The sequence below is a fragment of the Eurytemora carolleeae genome, unplaced genomic scaffold (genome assembly GCF_000591075.1).
Source record: "Eurytemora carolleeae unplaced genomic scaffold, Eaff_2.0 scaffold127, whole genome shotgun sequence".
Lineage (NCBI taxonomy): Eukaryota > Metazoa > Arthropoda > Copepoda > Calanoida > Temoridae > Eurytemora > Eurytemora carolleeae.
Genome location: NW_019396050.1, coordinates 35,195 through 47,456, shown reverse-complemented (window position 1 = coordinate 47,456; position 12,262 = coordinate 35,195). Strand labels below are relative to the sequence as shown.

At 33.3% G+C, this 12,262-nt stretch overlaps 1 protein-coding gene across 1 annotated transcript in view; it reads right to left on the bottom strand.

Annotated features, from left to right (window-relative positions):
• Positions 1–1,177: 1,177 nt before the first annotated feature.
• LOC111704275 (alanine aminotransferase 1) overlaps positions 1,178–12,262 on the bottom strand; it is a 37,294-nt gene continuing 26,209 nt past the window's right edge. Inside the window, exons 8-19 of the mRNA XM_023476482.1 lie at positions 11,738–11,829; positions 10,377–10,462; positions 8,708–8,802; positions 7,157–7,244; positions 6,879–6,934; positions 6,036–6,037; positions 5,871–5,981; positions 5,162–5,248; positions 4,147–4,249; positions 3,221–3,308; positions 1,969–2,117; positions 1,178–1,453 (exon numbers count right to left, since the gene is read on the bottom strand). Of these exons, the coding sequence (XP_023332250.1) occupies positions 1,363–1,453; positions 1,969–2,117; positions 3,221–3,308; positions 4,147–4,249; positions 5,162–5,248; positions 5,871–5,981; positions 6,036–6,037; positions 6,879–6,934; positions 7,157–7,244; positions 8,708–8,802; positions 10,377–10,462; positions 11,738–11,829 (1,048 nt within the window). The 3' untranslated portion in view covers positions 1,178–1,362. The remainder of the gene's footprint in view (positions 1,454–1,968; positions 2,118–3,220; positions 3,309–4,146; positions 4,250–5,161; positions 5,249–5,870; positions 5,982–6,035; positions 6,038–6,878; positions 6,935–7,156; positions 7,245–8,707; positions 8,803–10,376; positions 10,463–11,737; positions 11,830–12,262) is intronic.

The following is a 12,262-nucleotide window of genomic DNA, read 5'->3' as shown; positions in this document are numbered from 1 at the left end:
TGCTTAGGATCCGGATCCGGATCCGTTGGCTTCCTAGATCCGGATCCGCAAAATTATGCGGATCCACGGATCCAGATCCAAGGATGAAAATATCAACCAAAAACTACTTTTTACTCTCAAAACCTAAATCTATAAGTTATATTATAAAAATTTCTTGATCTCTGAATCTGTTCTGCATTACATCTATCTTTAGATTTGCAGTCCAGTATTTCTCATCACTGGAAGTTCTGGGATCTAGGGAAAGTGAGAGAAGTCATCATCTATAATTGTGATTACCCCACTTGTATAACAGACATTTTTCCCTGAACTTTTGCACACTGTTTTCTAGAAAGGACTTCAGGATTTGTTTTTATCGGAAATGCAAAAAAAGATTTAACTATTCCATATTAAAAGTTAACATTGTCAACCTCTGTAAAATAAACAAGGAGGCAAGTCAAAAATAATTAAATTAAATTATTCAATTGTATCTTTTTGAGTCTAATAATTTAAAACATTCGTGAATTCTTAACAAAGCTTGTACAATGTACCTATGTACAACGTACCTAACTAGATTTGAAATATTCTGTTTTTCATTACCTCGCCTTTCTTCGAATGTACGCCAGTTCTGTGTTTTTGTACAAGCCATGGTTTTTGCACAAAGTAGTAGATAGGATAGGACAGGTAATCATATCTGAAAACAATAGATTCATAAACAATGTAGTGTACAAAATGTGAATAAATAAATTTCTGTCAAAACTTTCAACAGATTTGTGTATGAAAAAATGAAATTTTAAAATAGTGACTCACATATGACTGACGATAAAGATAAGTATGATGAGAAGCTTGAACAAGGGATACAGCAGCCAGCTGTTCACCAGACCACGTGTACTCAGCTCTCCCATTTTCCCGCCAAAATTTAAATTTGGCGCCAATTAAAATCTGAAAAGAACGATATGTTACTAATTACTAACTTCCAATCCATATATATTTTTTTCAATATACTATACATACATACATTTTCAGATCTGTTAAATTTACTTAAATTTCAATAAATTCAAGGAATGCTTTATAAAAAGGGTCTGACAATCATTCTTTAAAAAATAGGTAAGAAAATTTAGTCTTGGCTTTTCCTGTGGTTAAATGGTTTGGTAAAAATACTATTAAAAATAATCGCTAATTTCACTAATAAATGCAATTATTAAAATTTTCATATATTTTTTAATATTTCTAAGACATGTGAGACATTTCCTTTTTGGTTAATAGGGGATACTAGCTCAAACTGGTTAATGTAGGATAACTAGCTCAAACTTTTTATAAAGTTGGGCATATAAGACTAATCTTGTGACCTTTGAAAGCTCAAGAAGATAATGTAAACTGTACTTCCTATGAGTATTGCTTGATGAAGTTGATGTGGAACTCCTTGAGACGACCCAACATGTCCTTGGTCATCTCCTCCTGTGGCAGAATGGTAGTCCTAAACGTAAAAATATAAAATTAACTAAAAATTACATTTTCCGTCGTTATAATTCTTACAAGGAACTGTCAACGCTATTTCAAGTGAAACTGGAAGTCCGATTCACAACGGTACTCTAAACAACCTTATCTGAACAACAATGAGGAAGATATCATCGATTTATCATCTAAGATTTATTCGTCATTTGAAGGGAACCGTTGTTAATCGGGCATGCAACTCTGTAACTGGAGGGAGGGAAGAGGCTGAAATTAAATTTCTTGGGAGTGATGGAGGGGTGGGGGGGGGGGGGATTTCTACCTAAAAGGAAATGTCCTGGGAGGAGGGAAGGGGTAATGTATTTACCTAAAATGAAATGTCCTGGGAGGAGGGAAGGGGTAATGTATTTACCTAAAATGAAATGTCCTGGAACGAGGGAAGGAGTAATGTATTTACCTGAAATGGAATGTCCTGGGAGGAGGGAAGGGGTAATGTATTTACCTGAAATGGAATGTCCTGAGAGGTGGGAATATATTTACCTAAAATGGAATGTTCCAGGCCTCTGACCGAACCCTGATCCTGGCACAACACAAATGCCTGTGCTCTCCAGTAAGTTGAACGCGTAGAATACATCAGGAGCTTGACCGGCTTCAGCTGCAGCTGCTATAGCTGCAGGAGGCAAGGTCACCTACAATAATCATAATCTACATAAAGGTATATTTTGCTTGTCTGCTTATTAGTTGGTTATTTTGTAAATCCCCTGAAATATGAGTACATAAACTCTACATGGATCACATGTTAGGATTTGTCAAAAACCAAACAAATGCTATTTTACATTTTTCCCATCTTCCTTTTAGACTATTTAAAGGGAGTGACTGGCAATGTATGGTAGTTGAACTGAGAATGTCGTATTGTGGAGAACTTTTGAGGGATGATTTTAAGAATCGGTTTTTAAAAACTTCTTAAATAACGACGACGAAAAACGTGTTGAAACTTCTATAGTAAACTAATTAGTTGTTTAGGAACAGGTTGAGAAAATAAAAATAACTATTATCATCGAAAATAAGGAATCTTTTTCAGTTATTGGTTTCTGTAATGTCTCACTGTACACAAACATTTTCATTTCCTGGAATTTTATTGAAAAGACGACATTTGAAAAATTTGAAGAAATCTGCGAACAAATTCATAAAGCATAAGAAATTCAATATAATGATGAAAAAGAAATAATTGATTCTAACATTTATTTATTGAGAAAGTTTCAATTAAGAAATATGTTCCTAAACATCTAATTAGCTTACTGTTGAACTTTTTTACATTCGTTGTAGTCACTATTTAATACTTTTAAAAAAATCGATTCTGAAAACGTAACCACCTAAATCAATGATTTTGAACGTCAACTTAGCACTCAAACTCAGTAATTATACACCATAAAGACGTTTTATGTGTCTCAAATTGACCCAACAAATTTCTCCACAATACTAGATTCTAAGTTTAACTACCATACATTGCCATACTTTTTCAGCACCATAAGATCAAAAGTTATCTGTCGTTTTTCCAATGAGCTCTATTAATAAATTCGTACCCCCACACCCACCCACCCACAGCCTTTATTGTATTAAATAGTTCTATACCGTTCGATAGTTTCATTTAGCGTAAAACTATGTCGAATATTGGAATGGCCCCAAACGTGAATGAAGAATGGCCCCAAGCGTGGAATTATTTCTCAAAGAGGCCCCTCATTTCCTGCCATGCACTGACACTTAATTACTCCTGTAGATAAATAAATTGTACCTGTGGGAAGGCGTACATAGCCCCTTGTACAGTATTGCACTGAATTCCATCAATAGAGTTTAGGGTGTTAGCAACCAATTCAGCTCGCCTAGACATAGGGGAATACAATACAGTCATTATCAGAAAGACCTTGCACTAGTTTATAATTAATCAGACGACTTAACAATCTAATTTTACAAATATGATTATAAAAAACGATAACAACAAAATAGCTCTATACCTGCCAATTCTAAAATGTGGTCTGCCTTTATTGTGCATTTAAAAGTACCAGAGATATATATTATAGTCGTCTGATTAACTGTCAAATAATTCCGGGTCTTTCTAGTCCTAACTGTAGATAAATAAATAAACTGATAAATAAACCGACAGCTATAGATGAACAGATAGATTAAAAAAAAGCATGGTTAGATAGAAACATTGAGAGATGGATAGATAAATAGAAGGACAGACGGATAAAATAGATAATATATTGATAAATTGAGAGACAATAGACAAAAAGACAAATAGATAGACGATAGATAGATGATAAATAGATAATAGATAATAGATAATAGATAGATAGATAGATAGATAGATATCTGTATTTTCTGACCCCTGTTCCATGGACCTCAATATTCCATGATTTACAATTTAATTCATCAAATAAACAGATAGATAGATAGACAGACAGACAGACAGACAGACAGACAGACAGACAGACAGACAGACAGATAGATGGATAGATAGATAGATACAGACAGATTGATTCTGACCTCTTGAGGCTAGCCAGTGTTCCCTGAACCTCAATATTCCATGATTCAAAATTTAATTCATCAAATAGACAGATAGATAGACAGATAGATAAATAGATAGATAGATAGAAAGATAGATAGATAGATAGGTAGATAGATGGATAGATACAGACAGACAGACAGATTGATTCTGACCTCTTGAGGCTAGCCAGTGTTCCCTGAACCTCGCAATTCCATGATTCATAACTTGGTTCATCAGGCTTCGGAGGGTTTACTACAGCATCCATACACGCCTGGCCTAATAATATCATATGTTCCGAATCATGTTGCAGAAGTTTGGGCATTGGGCAACAGTTTTATTAAACTTCTTATCAGAAGTATACAGCAGTGCTTAAGATCCGGATCCGGATCCATTGGATCCGCAAGATTTTGGCTTCCTGGACACGGATCCGGATCCGCAAAAATATGCGGATCTGGATCCAAGGGGTAAAATATCAATCAAAATCCTTCTAAAACCAAAATCTGAATTTTTGAAAAAAGAGAGATAATAAAAATTATAAAATTTTAGATCAAAGTCTACATTTTTTAGATCAAAGTAAACACTTTTTAGATCAAATTCCATATTTTAAGCAAATAAAGTTAAGGATTTGAAGCATAATTGTTATCTGAAATATATATTTTTTTGAAAAAAAATTTTTAGATCACATTCAACATATTTTAGATCCAATTACACATATCTTAGATCAAAATCATAACTTTGGCAGAAGAAATTTTATGAAAATCTTCACTTGACAAATATATAAAAATGAACAGGGAGCTCAAATTTGAAAAAAATATTTTAGATCAGATTCCACATTTATTAGATCAAATTCCAAAAATTTTCAGAAAAATGCGGACTTAGATCTAAAAAAATATTTTAGATCAATTTCCACGTTTTTTAGATTAAATTCTCATTAGATCAGATTACTCTTAGATGAAATTCCTTTTAGATCAAAAGGTTCATAGATTAGTTTCCCGAACAGGGTAGAAGTAAATATTTCCATTCACTGTTATAGCGCCGATATAAGGATTTATCTCGAATTGGATAATGGGATGAGTAGAAAGATAGATGTTACCGCCATTCTCTTTCTATTGGTTCAGAATAGACAACAAACACATGACTGAACCCTGATTGGATCAGGCGCTAATGGACACAAGTGTTTCTCTTTACCTATAACTGTCGGGCAAAGTTTGGCGGAGATTGATTTCTGATACATCGCCATAACCCCAGCATCCAGGTTCAGGACCTCAGCATATCCTGGAATACAGGTAGAGCAGAGGTCAAAGAGGCCATCAGATGATGGAGTCATCTTTAAAATTTGCGAGGTCGTCTTTTGAGTTTGTGAGGTCGTCTTTAGAGATTAAGAGGTCGTATTTAAACTTAATGTGGTCATACATTGTTCAAGATTATGAGGTATTCTTTAAAGTTTAGGAGGTCATCCTTTAAACTTATTTGGTCATCCATTTTACAAAATTTTGAGGTATTCTTTAAAGTTTAGGAGGTCATCCTTTAAACTTAATGTGGTCATCCATTTTTCAAGATTTTGAGGTATTCTTTAAAGTTTAGGAGGTCATCCTTTAAACTTAATGTGGTCATCCATTTTTCAAGATTTTGAGGTCTTCTTTAAAGTTTAGGAGGTCATCCTTTAAATTTAGAAGGTCATTTCACAAAGGTCAACTTTCTTGTTAAAATGGTCAAGATGCTTGTAAAGTAGGTCAACTTTTTTATTAAGAAGGTCAATCAACATTATAGTCTAGGAGTTTTTAAGGATCTTTTTCAACTGGATCCTGAATCCAGCCTTTTAAAAAATTGAACGGATGCTGATCCGGGTCTTTATTCCCCCTTCTCCCCTTTCCCCTCTCCTCCTCCCTTCCATTACCTCCTCTGATTCCACACTCTCCCATGTATCCCTTGCTGCAGGTCATGAAGCTTGCCATCTCGATCTCGTTGAATGGTGCACCCATCTCGTTGGTAACCTTAGCAGAATTATCTATATAATAAAACAAGACATTCATATATATATGTTGTCTATAGATGGCCAAACGGCTGGACCGAATGGGCTGAAATTTTTGTGGACACTCATTGGGGCTGGGGGGTGTTATAGACAAAAAATTTCGAATTAGTTTTTAAAAAATATTTTTACAAAAAATCTTTAAAAATATTTTTACAAAAAATCTTTAAAAATATTTATTCCACGGGCAACGCTGGGTCAGTCATTTTTTAATTGTAATTTTGACTACAACTGACAACCGACATTGGGCCAGTCTACCAATAATAATAGTTTAGAAAAATATGAAGATATTGAAAGATGATAAAGAAAATAACAATGTTAATAAAAATAAGAATGATCACATGAAGATGGAGTTGAACATTAGATGGACCAGATCGATTAAGAAACCTTTCCCGTTCAGAATATTTTCTCTCTTAATTTTACTTCTGCATGCCCTCCCAGCTGTTGCAGGTAAACTGTTTTGTTGGATTACGCGGATTTGTGTGTGGCGAATCCGATTTTTGGAATTTATTGATTTTTCAGTTTTAAATTTTACAGTTTCTTAAGAGATTGATAATCCTGTATTTTTTTCAATAACGATTGTAAGCAGAAGTGTGGACTAAGAAGCATAGGTAATTCTAATCTAAAAAAGGGTTCAGATGGTTACTCAGACCATCGACCGTAGGTGGGAACAATGCCCCCCACATATGAAAATGTGAAAGATAAAGATGTAGGTGAAGATGAAAGAGAAAGAGAAGAGGAAGATATTAATGATTTTGTAAATGATGAAGATGATATCAAAGATGATGATGATGAAAATATTGTTGAAAATAATCATGAATTAGAAATATTAAAAATAATAATCATGAAAATAAGTATATCAATAAAAATGGTAACAAAAAAACGTAAACATTATGTTGATAGACTTCATCAGCAAACAGGAACAGTTTCTCCTAGAAATAAGAAAATTCCCGAAATATTTAATTTAAAAAAGTTTTTTCAGCCTTATTCATACTTTTGAAAGAAAGGAAAAGCTTTGATTTTTATCCTGAAAAAGCAGCCTCACTTTGCCCCTTTGATACGAAAAACATTTTCCACTAATTTTCCGATCAACTAACAAAACAGAAACATAGGAATAAAATTAGTTAAATTCTTTAAATAAAACTGTTGTTTACCTTGTGGGCGAACTTGACGATATCTATAATATTCTGCTTGGTGAGAACTTGTCCAGTTGGGTTGCCAGGGTTTATAATAACAATGGCCCTAAATAACAAAAAATGAAAAAAATTGATTAAAAAAAAAATTCTCAAGGAAAGTGAGGAATGAAATTGAGTCTTTGCCACAAAGTCTGATTTTCTAATCCCTATACCTATGCAACCCAGAGTCGTAGACCAGGATATTTTAAACTGTCCATTTTGTAAGATCAAATTATTTAAGTTTGAAATATCAAAATCGTAAATCATCAGGTTACAGAGATCCAGGGATTTGAAAATTCTAGTTTGTGGTTCTTTTCAGATGTAAATTGATCGGCATGTTAACCATTAAAGAAAATTTTGGAATTTTTAAATTTTACTTCAGGGGGTGTCCCAAAAACCAAGGGAATGAAGTGACGACGTCTATAATCGTCTTTATGTTGCGCGGCATTATTACATGAACAAAATGAAACATAACCCACAATTTTAGTAGTATCCCAATAACATATAAACATACTTGTCCCGGGAATTCCAAAATGTTGTCTTTAATTTTCACACTTTCAAAATCGACCGAAATATTAAGAGATCAGAGTCCAAAACTAAAGAACGAAAAGTTTTGACTTAAATTTTAAGTTCATGGTTAAATGCCACTTCTGACTTAATTTAAACCTGAACTTTAACCGGGAGGTTATGTGGCGGAAGACGATACAACATGAAAGGTCTGAAGCCGGATATTCGAACGCGGCAGGACGTACTCAAATACTGCCACGTCACCTTGATATAATTTTAATAACTAAAACTAAAATTTGTACTTTTACCAGTTAATAAATGTAATTATTTAAACCGGGCTTTATTTATCCGAGCGTAGCTAAAGTTAAATATTTAATCCTGTGGTTAAATATTTAACTCGCCGAAATCGACGAGTTAAAATTTAAACAGAGAGGTTTAAATTATCTTGAAATCCTGCATTTTCCCTATTTGTCTATTATTCAATCATCATTCAGCTGAGAAAGTTGCATTCAACTTTACGATATATTTAAAAGTGAAAACCTTGTTAAAGAAATTTCACGTTTTAGATAAATTAATTTTTGGATGTAAACCCAAAAAACGGTTGTATGTTTTGTTTTCGGTTACGTAAGAACAGCTGATTAGCGATGGTTATGTAATATTCTCCGTAAATCCTTTTCTCTGATTGGTTCAGATTTTCCCGGGAAATTCAAATTTAAAATTGAGAAAGTTTAATATTTAATTAGCTATTCATTATTTTACAGAACTTTTAACCTCGAACTTAAAATTCGCGCATTCTTTAGTTTTAGACTCTGTTCAGATTTCAGTTCATCAAATGATTAAATAATTGGTCAAATGTTTAATATCTCCGTCAATTTTTTTGATACAAAGAAGACACACAACATCTTAAAAAGCTCATCAGACAACCTTTATTTCAAACAATCTTTGTCATTTATTTAACAGCTATCGGAAATCAAAGTCGTCTATTTATTCCAAAATGTTTATTGGGACACCCTGTACTTGTACCTCACGTCACAGTGGGCCCTGGCCTCCTTAATAGATCTCTCCAGCTCAGCAGGGTCCAGGGCCCAGCCCCTCTCCTCATCAAGATAGTACCCGACCTAGTACAAAAACAAGATTCTGATTTTCATCCAAATATTTTTATCAATTTTAAATAATGTGAATCGGTAAAAGCACTTAAGAAAGAGCAAATCACAATTGGCAGGCAGTCCATTTCACGATTTCAAACACTACAACATATTCGTATCCTTATACAGTCCCTTTATGAACGTTACCTATATAGTATAAAATCCCTTTAATATTGTTCCACATATACAGATTAGTATACAGTCCCTTTAATACTGTTCCACATAAACAGATTAGAATACAGTCCCTTTAATAGTGTTCCACATCTACAGATTAGTGTACAGTTTCTTTAATACTGTTCCACATTTACAGATTATAATAAGTTCCTTTAATACTGTTCCACATCTACTTATTAGTATACAGTTCCTTTAATACTGTTCCACATCTACAGATTAGTATACAGTTCCTTTAATAGTGTTCTACATCTACAGATTAGTATACAGTTCTTTAATACTGTTCCACATCTACAGATTAGAATACAGTTCCTTTAATACTGTTCCACATCTACAGATTAGTATACAGTTCCTTTAATACTGTTCCACATCTACTTATTAGTATACAGTTCCTTTAATACTATTCCGCATCTACAGATTAGTATACAGTTCCTTTAATACTGTTCTACATCTACAGATTAGAATACTGTTCCACATCTACTTATTAGTATACAGTTCCTTTAATACTGTTCCACATCTACAGATTAGTATACAGTTCTTTAATACTGTTCCACATCTACAGACAAGTATTGAACTGAATAATCAAATCGCTGACATGACACTAAACTAACATTTCTTTTATTGCACTTAATCTGCAAGTTAAGAGATAAGCAATTAATATTTAATACAGATAAATTTCTTCTCATGTGATATCTTAACAAAATACATATTTAAAGGTAGAAAACAGACATAGAACACACAGAGAACCCCAAAAAGTAGGAATATTAAAGAGGAAATATTTATCAAGAGCTGGTACAGAGAGTACTATATTCATAGATTAATAACAATTACCAACACAGATAAAACAATAGATGTAGTCTTTTCAGGATTTAGGGGGTTTTCGTTCACAATAACCCTGAGGCAGAAGCCAAAAGGAGTTCAGCGCAGGCAGCGTTGAATTACAAGGCAGAGAGAGAGCATGCGCTGCCTGCGAGGAACTCCTTGGGGCCACTGCCTTAGGGTTAATGTAAACGAAAAACCCCTAAATCTTGAAAAGACAACATCTAGTTTTCTATCTGTGTTGTTGTTAATCTATATATCATTTCAAATTATCTCCAAAATACACACTTATAAAATCGTTGAAAAATTTCAGTTTAGCCCCAAAAATTCCAATTTAGAGCCGTGCATGATCCAATTTGATGGGAAGGGACACCCTGTATGAAAATGTTGTACTGTGAAATTTGGCAATTCCATTCCCACGACTCAAGTCCCCCTTTTGGTAACAAAATAAATAAATATTGTTTAGTGTAAAGAAATGGAGTCATTGTCACAAACTCAAATTTGGTCATTTCTAAATTTTTGCAACCGGAGGGCTGAAACCTTAGTGTACACTGTACCTGCTCCATATTGTATTCAGCAAGACTGGCAGAATACAGAGGATATTGAGGAATAGGGATCATAACACCAGGTCTTCTTCCCTCACCTGCATTCATTCATTCATTCATTCATTTTTTAATTGATCCATTGATTTACTGGTTAATTAATTTATACATTCAATAATTCATTTCGTAATTCATTTAGAATTTCTCTCAGTATTTCATTCAGTAATTCATTCATTAATTCATTTATTCAGTAAGTAATTCATTCAGTAATTCACAATACAGTTATTCATTCAGTAATGGATTCATTCATTAATTTATTCATTAGTGCATCAATTGATTCAATAATTGATTCATTTATAGATTTCATTCATTTGTTTCATTCATTTGCTTAATTCGCTTATATATTACATTGGATTTGTTTCGTTGGATGCCTTTCATGCCTTGCATGCCTTGTATGCCTTGCATGCCTTGCATTTGATCCTTGCATTCCTTGAATTCATTGCATTCCTCCCTTTCCTTCCTTTCCTTCCTTTCATTCCATTCAATCTGTTCAATCCGTTCAATCCGTGCAATCCTTTCAATACTTTCATTACTTTCATACTTACTTAATTATTACTCTCATTACTTTCAATACTTACTTTCGTTCCATTCATTCCATTCAATCCTTTCAATCCTTTCAATCCTTTCAATCCTTTCAATCCTTTCAATCCTTTCAATCCTTTCAATCCTTTCAATCCTTTCAATCCTTCTTTTCAATCTTTTCAATCTTTTCAATCCTTTCAATCCTTTCAATCTTTTCAATCCTTTCAATCCTTTCAATCCTTTCAATCCTTTCAATCCTTTCAATCCTTTCAATCCTTTCAATCCTTTCAATCCTTTCAATCCTTTCAATCTTTTCAATCTTTTCAATCTTTTCAATCCTTTCAATCCTTTCAATCTTTTAAATCCTTTCAATCCTTTCAATCCTTTCAATCCTTTCAATTCAATCCTTTCAATCCTTTCAATCCTTTCAATTCTTTCAATCCTTTCAAACCTCTCAATCCTTTTAATCCTTTTAATCCTTAAATCCTTTCAATCTTTTCAATCCTTTCAATCCTTTCAATCCTTTCAATCCCTTCAATCCTTTCAATCCTTTCAATCCTTTCAATCCTTTCAATCCTTTCAATCCTTTCAATCCTTTCAATCCTTTCAATCCTTTCAATCCTTTCAATCCTTTTAATCCTTTTAATCCTTAAATCCTTTCAATCTTTTCAATCCGTAAATTCATTTTTTAAATTCATTTCCATTTTTTTCCTTTTTTTCCTCTGTTTTTTTATTTTGTTATTCATTCATTCTTGAAATAATTATCTTCATTTATTTTAATTCTAATTGTCGACCTGGACTTGTCATAAGCTTGAGACAGGCTCTGATCCCCTCGCTAGCTCCAGCACAGAGCATAATATTCTCCCAACTAGCCGGGAAACCATCCCTTGAAATATGTTCATCAATAAAATCCAATATTGTGGAAGACGATACCTGGCCGCCTAAAACAAGTTCCACAAGAATGAGATAGAACGGATACGGGGCATTGTACTTTCAGTCTACGCGTGTGATCTTGATATTAACACATTTTCTGAACACTCTAGTAAAAGTTATAGGAAATATATATACTGGAAGTTACTTAATGCGTTTCATTAGAGATCGACCTCACGTCCTCTATAATATATTGATAAGGGAACCGATTTTTCCGGAATAAATAGTCTTTTCATACTCATAGCCGTTTAAGTTCTAATCAATAATAACCTTTTTACCACGGAGATTATGGAATTGAGACTAAAAATTTAGGATAATAATTCTCTCAAAATTAATTAAAAGAGCATTTTTAAATAGAAGAACATTCGTAAGGTTCCTCTTGTCTCTCC